This window comes from Schistocerca cancellata, chromosome 10, assembly GCF_023864275.1.
Source record: "Schistocerca cancellata isolate TAMUIC-IGC-003103 chromosome 10, iqSchCanc2.1, whole genome shotgun sequence".
Classification (NCBI taxonomy): Eukaryota; Metazoa; Arthropoda; class Insecta; order Orthoptera; family Acrididae; genus Schistocerca; species Schistocerca cancellata.
The window spans coordinates 122,422,285-122,435,888 of NC_064635.1; the positions used below are offsets into that span (position 1 = coordinate 122,422,285).

Below are 13,604 nucleotides of genomic sequence, written 5' to 3' on the forward strand. Positions count from 1 at the left end.
AACGCCAGAGCACTGCGTGGAATAAGCCTGGTGAAAGTATCGAAGGAAGACAAAGGTATGTTATGACAACCATTTTTTGTTGCTGACACGGGGGGCTAACACTTTCACTAGTTGTCGTGCAATGCTACAATGAATGTAGAGAGGTAATGTCTTGAGGAATCTGCGAGCTGCCAGCAAAAGGAAATGGCCTGGAATTTTGCCTCACAGAGTTCTCTTCCTTTCAATGTTTTTTATAATAAAGTGAAACTTACTTGACAAACGCTCCTCATAGAAGCGATTTCCTCTGACAGCCAAGGATGGTCTCATAATGTTGAGTCTGACTACTGAAGAGAGCAGACTTGTCTTGTTGAAGGATGTAAATGTGTTTGCCCAATATGTCATTGTTTATTAAATATTAATATAATTACAGCAGCTTCAGGACGAAACAGGAAATAAAATCAGAACTATAGATATATAAAAAAGTTCACACAACTCTGTTACTTACATCACAGTAAAAACTGTAAAGCATACAGTGTGGCACGTTACACACATCCGTGTGGAGGAAGAAAGAAGTGATGATGTCTCTAACAATAATGTGTACTGCATTTACCAAATTGCATTGATCCATGGGTTTCATGGCTTCACGTCAGAGTGAGCTTTCACAAGAACAGTGTTTTGGAATCCATACTGGTTCTCATGTTCTAGGTTGCTCACTGCGTTCGGGCTCATGCTGTGTTCTGTGATTTTACAACGGTTATGTGGAAGAACAAAAGATATTGGACAGAAGTTTCGTAAATCACTTCTGCTACCCTCCTTGTACACAGGAAAGACATGTGCTTTCTTACAGCATAGCTTCTTGTTTGAGGGATCTATGCACAAAATATGAAAACAGTTTTCCATCTATAGAAGAGGGCCATAAGAATTACAAACGAAAATAGTATTACAGGTCAGTGTAATGATATTTTCAAAACATGGTTTCAACTACACTTTGTGAGTACATTTGATAGCGACTGCGCAGACAGCTCTGTCCGGGACCACGGAACGAGAGTCAGACTGAAGTTACATTTATCAGGAAAGAGAAAACATACAACTTAAAACAGCACTTTCTACCACTGAATAAAACTGTGCAATAAACTGACGAAAGAGCTTAAACAGATTACTATAAGAATCTTATATAAAAAGGCAGTTACAACGTACCTGTTACGCAATACATTCTATAAATTGATGGTTTAATTCGAGAATACAGAGTACAGATATTATAAAGGATGTAACACGTATAAATAATAATGACAATGATAATACAAACATCATTTCACATAACATTTTCACACTACATTTCTTCCTTCTTTTATTTCCTTTTCTGGAAAACTTTCTCCTGAAACTGTGCAAGGCACAATACTAATACCTTATTCTCTTCCTGAGCTCATCGTCTCACTCGTTGCAGGAGGATGGTGACGCAGTTTATATGTTAATGAATGGGAAGTAAGGTACACAAAATCAGCCATTGTCATTATGATTCGGAGCCATCTGATAGTGTATGTAGTGTTACATTATGGAGCAATGTGTATATAGGCGGTGTAATGTGTGCAGTGTCTGGGAGTGAGAAAGTAAAGAATGGGGCAGCACTAGCCTTTTATATTAAATAGGTTCTTTGTCAAACAGTATTATACACTAGAGATAAACTGAATTAGGTAGCACTGGCCTTGTGTTCAGAAGGGTAAGGGCTAGTCTTCATCCAGCCAACTTGATTCAGTTTTTCCGTGGTTTCAGTTAATTATTACATGCTGAGACAGAAACTGAAACTTCATGAGAGTGTCTGGCAAAGTCTCAGTATCAGCAATGGGCATAAAACTGTAAATGATCCTTCTATTGGCCACCGGAGTCACCTCCACATGCAACCGAAAACTTTAAGAGAAAGCCTGAGTTCACTTTACGTAAGTTCCACAATTACACTGCAATCATCAATGAAGACTTAAATTATCCAAAAACCAATTGGGATGATTACAGATTTGTCAGTGGCGGGCGTGACAATCCATCCTGTGAAACATTACTAAATGTCTTCTTTGAAACGTATTTAGAACAGACAGTTTGGAATCCACTCACGACAGAAAAATATTAGCCCTAATGGCAACAAATACGCCTGTCCACTCCAAAACTGGTGCCAGTGACCATGAGGCAGACGAGGTAACTGCGGCAACAATGACAGCCAAAGTGCAAAGCGCATCAAAAAACAAATGGAAAGCTTAATATGTTGAAAAACAAGATTTAAGAAAAGAAACCTGTAGTGTCATATGTCAATGCGAAATTTCAAACTCTTAGCATAGGACAGGAGCATTCAGATCAACTATGGCTCAAGTTTAAAACAATAGCTAAATAGGCACTCAAAAAAAAAAAAAAATGGCTCTGAGCACTATGGGACTCAACTGCTGAGGTCATTAGTCCCCTAGAACTTAGAACTAGTTAAACCTAACTAACCTAAGGACATCACAAACATCCATGCCCGAGGCAGGATTCGAACCTGCGACCGTAGCGGTCTTGCGGTTCCAGACTGCAGCGCCTTTAACCGCACGGCCACTTCGGCCGGCCAAATAGGGACTCGATAGATATGTAACCAGTAGAACAATTCATGATTGGAAGGGACCTAAATGGTATACAGCCATTGCAAATAAGCTTCTAATGACACACAGACTTCTGGGTAATGTGTGTCAAATAAATCATAGGGCTGGAGATAGAGATATGCTGAATGAAACCCACTTGGCTGTCAAGAGAGCAATGTGGGAAGCCTTCAATGATTAGCACACCACAATATTGTCAAATGATATTCAACAAATACAAAAAAAAAAAAAATTCTGGACATATGCAAAGGTGGCACCAAAGTAAGTGTCCAGTCAGTTGCGAATGACATACGAAGTAAAACTGAGGATAGCAAAGGAAAAGGGGAAACGGTTAATTTCGTTTTCAAATGTCTTTTTACAAAGGATAATCTGGAAGAATCACCCCAATTTCGTTACATCACTGGAAAGATGAGCGAAATTAGTATTAATTTCAGTGGCTTTGTGAAACATCTGAAATAGTTAAAACTGAACAAAGCTCCAGGACTTGATGGAATCCCTATCAGTTGCTATACTGAATTTGCAGCTCAGTCAGCTCCTCTGTTAACTGTAATCTGTCGTAGATCCGTCAAACAAAAAGTAGCTGGAAGAAAGCACGGATCACACCTGCCCACAAGCAGGGTAGATGTGTTCCGCAAAACTACCTTCCGATATTCTTGACATCGATTGTTGTCTAATATTTGAACCTATTCTGGGCTCAAACAGAATGAGGTATCCCGAAAAGAATGGCCTCCTCTGTGTCAACCAGCATGGATCCAGAAAACATTGAACATGTGGTACCCAACTCCCACTCTTCAAACAACCTACTCAGAGCTTTGAATCGAGACAGTCAGGTAGTCGCAGTATTTTTCCATTTCCGAAAAGCATTTGATTCAATACCACACCTACGCTTATTATTCAAAGTACAATTGCAACCAGTATCAAGCAAAATTTGTGACTTGATTGAGGATTTTTTGGTAGAGAGATCGCAGATGGAGAGTCATCAACATATGTTGGAGTAAATTCGGGCTTGCTCGGGGTTAGTCTGTAGGGACCCTCGGTGTTCATGCTGGGCATTAATGATCTTGCGGACACTATCAATAGTGCTCTTCGAGTGTATCGCAAGTGACGCAATTATCTATAATGAAGCATTGCCTGAAAAAAGTTGCTACAATATTCTAGCACTGCGAAATTTCTCTGTACAGCAGCAACACCTCCGAAAAGTCTCACTGAAATTCCGATGTTATCTACTAGGTCCTGCAATATATAGGGAAAAAGGATGGTCCTATAACTCTCCCTTCGGGAACGCACGAAGTTATTTTCACGGCTGAACATTTCTCTCCAACGAGAATGACATGCAGTGTTGCGTTCACTTGGAACTGATCAGTCCACTCACACAGCTGGTCAGATATTCCATACACAAGTATTTTGTTCGTTAAGTTACAGTGCGGAACTGTAGGGAACGCCTCCCGGAAGTCAAGAAACACAGCAACTACATTGCCACATGTATCATTCGCGGATAAACAGAGTGAGTCGAGTTTCACACGATCTATGTTTCCGGAACCCATATCGAATTCTACAGAGGAGATTTTCTCTCTCCACAAATGTCATAATACGCGAGCATAAAACATGTTTCAAGACTATACAGTCGCCCGACATCAAAGATACATGTCTGCAGCTTTGTCCATCGGTTCGACGACACTTCCGGCAAACGGATATGACCTGAATTTTTTTTACAATCTCTAGAACACTTCGTTCCTCTAGAGGCTACTGTACAATGCCGCTAGGAGATCCGGAAGGTCTGTCGCATATTCTAGAATAGAATGGGTTTCCTTCGGGTCCATTTGAGCGATTTTAGTTGCTCTTCTACAGTTGTTGTTGTTATGGTCTTCAGTCCTGAGACTGATTTGATGCAGCTCTCCATGCTACTCTATCCTGTGCAAGCTTCTTCATCTCCCAGTACCTACTGCAACCTACATCCTTCTGAATCTGCTTAGTGTATTGATCTCTTGGTCTCCCTCTACGATTTTTACCCTCCACGCTGCCCTCCAATGCTAAATTTGTGATCCCTCGATGCCTCAGAACATGTCCTACCAACCGATCCCTTCTTCTAGTCAAGTTGTGCCACAAACTTCTCTTCTCCCCAATCCTATTCAATACCTCCTCATTAGTTACGTGATCTACCCACCTTATCTTCAGCATTCTTCTGTAGCACCACATTTCGAAAGCTTCTATTCTCTTCTTGTCCAAACTAGTTATCGTCCATGTCTCACTTCCATACATGGCTACACTCCATACAAATACTTTCAGAAACGACTTCCTGACACCTAAATCTATATTCGATGTTAACAAATTTCTCTTCTTGAGAAACGCTTTCCTTGCCATTGCCAGTCTACATTTTATATCCTCTCTACTTCGACCATCATCGGTTATTTTACTCCCTAAATAGCAAAACTCCTTTACTACTTTAAGTGTCTCATTTCCCAATCTAATTCCCTCAGCATCACCCGACTTAATTTGACTACATTCCATTATCCTCGTTTTGCTTTTGTTGATGTTCATCTTATATCCTCCTTTCAAGACACTGTCCATTCCGTTCAACTGCTCTTCCAAGTCCTTTGCTGTCTCTGACAGAATTACAATGTCATCGGCGAACCTCAAAGTTTTTACTTCTTCTCCATGAATTTTAATACCTACTCCGAATTTTTCTTTTGTTTCCTTTACTGCTTGCTCAATATACAGATTGAATAACATCGGGGAGAGGCTACAACCCTGTCTCACTCCTTTCCCAACCACTGCTTCCCTTTCATGCCATTCGACTCTTATAACTGCCATCTGGTTTCTGTACAAATTGTAAATAGCCTTTCGCTCCCTGTATTTTACCCCTGTATTTGAAAGAGAGTATTCCAGTCAACATTGTCAAAAGCTTTCTCTAAGTCTACAAATGCTAGAAATGTAGGTTTGCCTTTTCTTAATCTTTCTTCCAAGATAAGTCGTAAGGTCAGTATTGCCTCACGTGTTCCAACATTTCTACGGAATCCAAACTGATCTTCCCCGAGGTCGGCTTCTACCAGTTTTTCCATTCGTCTGTAAAGAATTCGCGTTAGTATTTTGCAGCTGTGACTTATTAAACTGATAGTTCGGTAACTTTCACATCTGTCAACACCTGCTTTCTTTGGGATTGGAATTATTATATTCTTCTTAAAGTCTGAGGGTATTTCGCCTGTCTCATACATCGTGCTCACCAGATGGTAGAGTTTTGTCATGACTGGCTCTCCCGAGGCCATCAGTAGTTCTAATGGAATGTTGTCTACTCCCGGGGCCTTGTTTTGACTCAGGTCTTTCAGTGCTCTGTCAAACTCTTCACGCAGTATCTTATCTCCCATTTCATCTTCATCTACATCCTCTTCCATTTCCATAATATTGTCCTCAAGTACATCGCCCTTGTATAAACCCTCTATATACTCCTTCCACCTTTCTGCTTTCCCTTCTTTGCTTAGAACTGGGTTGCCATCTGAGCTCTTGATATTCATACAAGTGGTTCTCTTCTCTCCAAAGGTCTCTTTAATTTTCCTGTAGGCAGTATCTATCTTACCCCTAGTGAGACAAGCCTCTACATCCTTACATTTGTCCTCTAGCCATCCCTGCTTAGCCATTTTGCACTTCCTGTCGATTTCATTTTTGAGACGTTTGTATTCCTTTTTGCCTGCTTCATTTACTGCATTTTTATATTTTCTCCTTTCATCAATTAAATTCAATATTTCTTCTGTTACCCAAGGATTTCTATTAGCCCGCGTCTTTTTACCTACTTGATCCTCTGCTGCCTTCACCACTTCATCCCTCAGAGCTACCCATTCTTCTTCTACTGTATTTCTTTCCCCCATTCCAGTCAATTGTTCCCTAATGCTCTCCCTGAAACTCTCTACAACCTCTGGTTCTTTCAGTTTATCCAGGTCCCATCTCCTGAAATTTCCACCTTTTTGCAGTTTCTTCAGTTTCAATCTGCAGTTCATAACCAATAGATTGTGGTCAGAATCTACATCTGCCCCAGGAAATGTATTACAATTTAAAACCTGGTTCCTAAATCTCTGTCTTACCATTATATAATCTATCTGAAACCTGTCAGTATCTCCAGGCTTCTTCCATGTATACAGCCTCCTTTCATGATTCTTGAACCAAGTGTTAGCTATGATTAAGTTATGCTCTGTGCAAAATTCTACAAGGCGGCTTCCTCTTTCATTCCTTCCCCCCAATCCATATTCACCTACTATGTTTCCTTCTCTCCCTTTTCCTACTGACGAATTCCAGTCACCCGTGACTATTAAATTTTCGTCTCCCTTCACTACCTGAATAATTTCTTTTATCTCGTCATACATTTCATCTATTTCTTCATCATCTGCAGAGCTAGTTGGCATATAAACTTGTACTACTGTAGTAGGCATGGGCTTTGTGTCTATCTTGGCCACAATAATGCGTTCACTATGCTGTTTGTAGTAGCTGACCCGCACTCCTATTTTTTTATTCATTATTAAACCTACTCCTGCATTACCCCTATTTGATTTTGTATTTATAACCCTGTAATCACCTGACCAAAAGTCTTGTTCCTCCTGCCACCGAACTTCACTAATTCCCACTATATCTAACTTTAACCTATCCATCTCCCTTTTTAAATTTTCTAACCTACCTGCCCGATTAAGTGATCTGACATTCCACGCTCCGATCCGTAGAACGCCAGTTTTCTTTCTCCTGATAACGACGTCCTCCTGAGTAGTCCCCGCCCGGAGATCCGAATGGGGGACTATTTTACCTCCGGAATATTTTACCCAAGAGGACGCCATCATCATTTAATCATACAGTAGAGCTGCATGTCCTCAGGAAAAATTACGGCTGTAGTTTCCCCTTGCTTTCAGCCGTTCGCAGTACCAGCACAGCAAGGCCGTTTTGGTTAATGTTACAAGGCCAGATCAGTCAATCATCCAGACTGTTGCCCCTGCAACTACTGAAAAGGCTGCTGCCCCTCTTCAGGAACCACACGTTTGTCTGGCCTCTCAACAGATACCCCTCCGTTGTGGTTGCACCTACGGTACGGCCATCTGTATCGCTGCGGCACGCAAGCCTCCCCACCAACGGCAAGGTCCATGGTTCATGTGGTCACTTATTCCGACATCTATGATTTTCTCACTCGTGAGACAAGTTAAAGGAAGAACTACAATGCACTCTTCCTCTACGAAACAGTTTTGGAAAAAAGACGTTTTGTACAGAGTGGCACACATAAAACCCGCCCCTGCGCTGAAAGGAATATAAATGAAGAAAATAAACGTACGTCATCGCTTTCTTACATTTCTACTGTACAGTTTCATTATTATCTATGTAATTAACAGTTTAAGGAAAAGTTTTACTTTTATTACTTTAACAAGCATATTTCAGAAAGGAATTGAAAGTCTGTGTTCAAAATGTTCTCCGCCAACATCCAAGCAAAGTTGTGCACGTCGAAGCATGTTAAGGAAAACACTTTTCAGTACTCTTTGAGGAATGTTCCAAGTTTCTTCACATATGTTGTTTTTTAATACGTCAAGTGTTCTGGGATTGTTGCGGTAGACCCTAGCCTTTAGAAATCCCCAGAGGTAAAAGTCATACGGTGACAAGTCGGGAGAGCGAGCTAAGGACAAATCCGACGTATGAGAAGTTGCCCCATCTTGCTGGAAATATGCACAACATTTTTCGTTTGGAGTTAACAGAGCCGAAAATTCACTGTAGAGTTACAAGTAAAAATGTGTGTTGACAGTTCTGTTGAAGAACAATTGCCCGATAATTCTGTTACCAGATACAGCACATCATACACCAATTTTTAAATCGTGTAACGGCTTTTGCAGTTTGCCATGGGGATTCTCTCTAGCCCAGTGTCTTGTGTTTTGTGAATTAACGAAACCCGACGGATGAAACCAAGCTTCATCCGAAAAAAGGAGGAACGGATCAAGATGTCCCCCAACGACATTTTCCAACAACCAGTTACAGTAATGTGTACTCTTACCCTTGTCCACTTCTTTTATTTGCTGAACAACACTCACACGGCACGATTTCACTTGTAAGTAATAAAGGATGCGTTTACATGACCTGCGTGATATTCCACGCTGCTGTCATAATCGCCGTGTTGACTTGGGACTTCTTTCAATGCGTGCCTTCACGTTTGCCACAACTTCAGGTGAACATACAGTCGGTGCCTTATTTCTCCTTGAATTAACAACACTGCCTGTTGAACGCCACTTTCTCACTAGATCCTAAATCGTTGATTTTGCAGGAATATTACTTTCAGGAAACCTTTCATGAAAAGTGTTACGAACAACTTTAATGGATCCAGGCCGCACATATTCTTCAACAATGAACACATGTTATTCAATGGAGTAAGGCATGACAATGAAGTATATGGTTTATAACGACTACTTTCCGTATGAACTACTCACACGCTACAGCTGGTGGAAGGTGGCAAAGAAACTGACACGCTAGTAACGCTACTCACGCACGTTCGCATTCCAGTTCGGGCTGGTTTTATGTGCGCCACCCTTTACTTCGGCCTTTTCTGGGTCGTGCTGTCTTTCAATACATTAAGGTCATCGAGTGTCTGGACACGTGGTTTCAATCTGTATACTGACCAAAGCTTCAGTACAATAATCTGCCATTTCATCTTGAGAAGACTGACGGCAATGTATGGCTGGTGCTGGATGTGTGCCCAGTAAACCCAGTCACACTGCTACACAGCGACAGGCCACAAAAACGAGAGGAATTACTACAAAAATTTGGTGGGGCGAAAAGATTCAACAGCTGAGCAACAAAGCACACAGCGATCCTCCTCTCCCCATTCCATAACATTACAAATCCCTTGCACAACCTTGCAAAGAATTGTAAAACCGGATTTGATATTTCAACCTCATATACAGGAAGTGGCTCATCAGTTACAATCAGGAGGTAAACAGAGTAAGTACAATTACATTAATGGACAGAAAAGACCAGAATGACGGATTTCTGACAAATCTTGTAATGTCTGACGAGGCAAATTTTTATCTCAGTGGGTTTGTCATAACCAATATTTCTGATATTACTAGGATACAAACCCGAAGCTCATTTATGAAAAGGCCCGATGTAGGCAAGAGGTTGTCTGGTGTGCCTATGTAATTGTTGGGCCATTTTGCTTTAAGAGTGGCCAGCAAGTGGGTGTCAAATCAGAGCAGTATGCGACCATAATTAACAATTTCTTCATTCCACACCTGTGGGAACATAGCATCTAAACACGATATGGTTTCACCAAGAAGGGGCTACAGTCCAAGTGCCCTGAATTCAATGAGTAAACTGCGGCACCACTTTCCAAATCAGTTATGATCATGATAAGTGATGTGATCCTCCATCCGTTAATTTCTTTCTGTAAAGTCATCTCCAGTACATGTTTTCTCATGGCAGCTCCACAACACTGATGAGCTTAACGCTGTTATATGCGAAGAGAGAGAGGTTTTCCCTCAAGAAATGACTGAAAACGTAGTGATGACCTTCCCCCAGACATCTTCCAGCAGTGCAACCTCAGTGATGGAAGCCATTTGTGTGAACTGCTATTTAAGAAATAACCTTCAGTTTCACTTTTCAGTAGGGGCAATGTGTGTAAAGCAGTTACCTATATCTTACAGGGGAGTGAATATCCGTTAGACCTCAGAATAACCAAATGAAAATATACTGCTTTCACATGTCACCATATATTTTAGACACACAATTTTGGACACAGCATGAGCGCAGTATCATTTGTACAGATGTTTAGATCAAGCTGAAAACCTAAAACGACACTTGGTAACACCTTACTGAAGGCATGGGTTCTGTGATGATTTTTAATGGAATTTCTGTCATTATTTAAGATTCCTTGTTTATTGGATTATGGGTGCAAGACAAGTAACAATTAGTGCACAAGAAATTAAGCTGCATTACATATTTTGGCTGCTGATAACGTATTTCAAACTTGAATCAGCACTAACCATGAGTAATACTAAACAGTAACTGATGACTATGTTAAAGAGACCAATCCTACTGGAGCAAGTGAAATCTGAATTACACTAGATGTGAGATTTCACTAGCACTTTGCAAGCTGTATCTGCTCTTCAGCTACTTATGGCACAATCGGATCAATACCACTATTCAACACTGTGCATTTATAGGTGTATTTTCAGATACTTTTACGTGTACTGTTATCAAATGTGAATGTTTCTCCAATATGTGGCTTGCGAATCTCTGTAGAAAAACAACACAAGTATAATAATGTTCCCTTGCATGAAGAATTAGGTGTAGTATCAGGTTGCTGTAGTAGAAGAATTTCTGTTGATAAATGTTGCAAATGTATGCCTTTTCAAAAGTGTGCAGTCATGACTGTTTCTTCAACTTTTTGATGCTTCTAAACCACTTATTACGCACTTGACAGTCTCATGGGCGATCCCAGTGTGCATTTGCGAGTCCTGCTTCAGTGCCTAACTTTGACCCATTGTCTTGTTGCAAACGCCACAGCTGTAGGTGGATTTGCCAGTGTGCAACTGCAAATGCTCCTTTGTATTAGTTTTGTGTAAGAATGTCTTGCTGCAAAACTTCACAGCTGTGTGGGCGTTCGCCAGTGTGTGTGTGCCAATGTTGTTTCAGGTGACAACTTTGCACGAATCTCTTGTTGCAAAGGCCACAGCTGTACCGGCGTTCCCCAGAGTGCACTAACAAATGCTTGTTCAGATTGGTTTGGGCAATGAATGTCTTTTTGCAAAATCCACAGATGTAGGGGCGCTCGCCAGTGTGCATTCGTGAATGCTGCTTCAAGTGACAACTTTGTGTGAATGTATTGTTGCAAACGCCACAGCTGTAAGGGCGTTCACCACTGTGCACTCGGAAGTGCCTCTTCAAAGTGCTACTCTTTGTGAACATCTTGTGACACACGCTGCATGAATGCTGAAGCTCACATTGGTTCAAGTGTGTATGCTCCTTCAATTCCTGCAACTGTGCAAACGTTGTTTTGCAGATGCCACATCTGTGCCCCAAATGTCTTGTATCAATTTTATTCCCACAGAATGCTTCCTGCCTGGTGGTACACTGTATCATGTTGCATGTCTCTGAAGCCACTGGAACGCAGTTAAACAAACCTCTGCAATCACCGTTAGTCTTGTCGTCTTCCACACCAACAGCAATAGTACTGCAGAAAGTGGAGAAAACTGTGTCAGAAACTATTTTCGTAACAGTGCAAGTATGAGGATGAAAAATTATATTAACAAAAGCTAGGTTGACAAATGTCTCTAAAGTTCCAGCAAACTAGATTATAAAGTACGAGCACACTGCTTTGAATTAACATAATTTTTTGCTTGTCTTCAATTAGCAGCAAAGAGAGTTGAGTTAATTTGAGATATTTGTTTAGAACCCAAAAACTTGTCAGAGAGTCTTCCATAACAGTTAAATGTAGACAAATTCGATGATAGCAGATTATTGCAAAGTGAGACATCACGATAACATGAACAACAATAATTCCTTCAGCAGATGTAAGAAATTGACTGAGAGGGACTATAGAACTCTAATCCATACTGCAGTAACTTCTACATCATTACATACACTCTGCAAGCCACCGATGATGGGTGACGGAAATTTAACTTCAGATATTCCTTTTGTCTCACATCAGTGATACGATGCGATAGTTTTAAAATATTTTCATACCTATCTTACCACCCAGGAGTCATTGATCACCAAAACGAATGAGCGAATTTTCTCGTGGAACACTGGTGAATAAAAATGTTCACAGAGTGATGGGCCACGGAAGAGATATTGCACCGAAGAGAATCCTATGTAAAACTTGCAGATCTTTGGAAGAAAGCTATTTAAATGAAAGTGGGAGGTCGAAAAACTTTCAAAACTAGGCTTTGGTAAAAAGTTTGCACAATTATTCGTCTTGAAAAGAATGGAAAGCTAAATTAGCGTTCAAATTAACAAACGTAGTTTAACGAAGAATCTAGCCCTTGTAACATACTCCCTAAGTACTACATTCAAAATATTAAGGTGTTAATATACTTATTTATTCATTATCCTTCACTAATTGAACGAATCTCATAAACTAATCACCACCAAATAATTAGTACTATACTGGGAGGGAACTGGACTTCGTATCCAGAGAGCTCTTGGCACTTCATTTGAAGATATCGTCAAGACTGTCCGCAGATTCTTGGACGTGGGTTGACAGCGCTACTTGGGACTGGAAACGACAACAAGACGCAGCACGTCAAATTGATAAGTTTCATCAATTCAGAGACCGTTTACCACAAGAAGAGAACAATGAAGTTCGTAGACGAACTGTATACAATCTAGCGGACAAACCTTTGCCTGACGCGGCGGTATCGATCTTGGAGAAGGGACTGAACTTCGCACCCACTCCGAGGACACCACATGTTGTGGACATCATTAGCTCCGTCGAACAAGGCTTCCCAGGGAATCTGCCGAGAAGATCCGGCGGGAGACTTGCCGTGCTATGACACGTGCTCAAGTGCCTAAGAACAATATAACAGCTGCAGAGAGGTCAGTGGTTCGATACCTACGAGAAGATCCTGATATTGTGATTTTACCGGTGGATAAGGGAAATGCGACTGTTATCCTCTCCACGTCAATATATCTGAGCAAGATGCACCAGCTTTTGGACGACTCTGCATATCGCATACTAAATAAGGGCCCCACAGCCAAAATTCGGCGAAAAACTTTGGAGCTCCTCAAGAACAGCACGATCTCCGATGTGGTTGCTAAGAAACTACGTACACAGGCGCCCGTACTTCCCAGGCTATACGGATTGCCCAAAATTCACAAGGATAATGTGCCACTGCGGCCTATTGTGAGTAATATTGGGGCACCAACGTATAATCTCGTGGAACATCTGGCAGCGCAACTGAACCCTTTAGTAGGAAAGTGTGAGCATCAAATCCGTAACTCACAAGACTTTATTCGTCGGCTCAAGAACTTACGACTCGCACCATCAGATATACTCGTAGGTTT

The 13,604-nt window shown here is 41.1% G+C and overlaps 1 protein-coding gene across 10 annotated transcripts in view; it reads right to left on the reverse strand.

Annotated features, from left to right (window-relative positions):
* LOC126106687 (zinc finger protein 501-like) overlaps window positions 1-13,604 on the reverse strand; it is a 229,658-nt gene that overhangs the window by 53,904 nt on the left and 162,150 nt on the right. The window contains exon 8 of one of the 10 annotated variants that reach the window (XM_049913065.1): window positions 10,476-11,772. The exons of the other annotated variants lie outside the window; for them this stretch is intronic. Coding sequence (XP_049769022.1) covers window positions 11,151-11,772 — 622 coding nt within the window. The 3' untranslated portion in view covers window positions 10,476-11,150. Of the gene's footprint in view, window positions 1-10,475; window positions 11,773-13,604 lie in introns of those variants that run through there. 10 annotated transcript variants of the gene reach the window in all.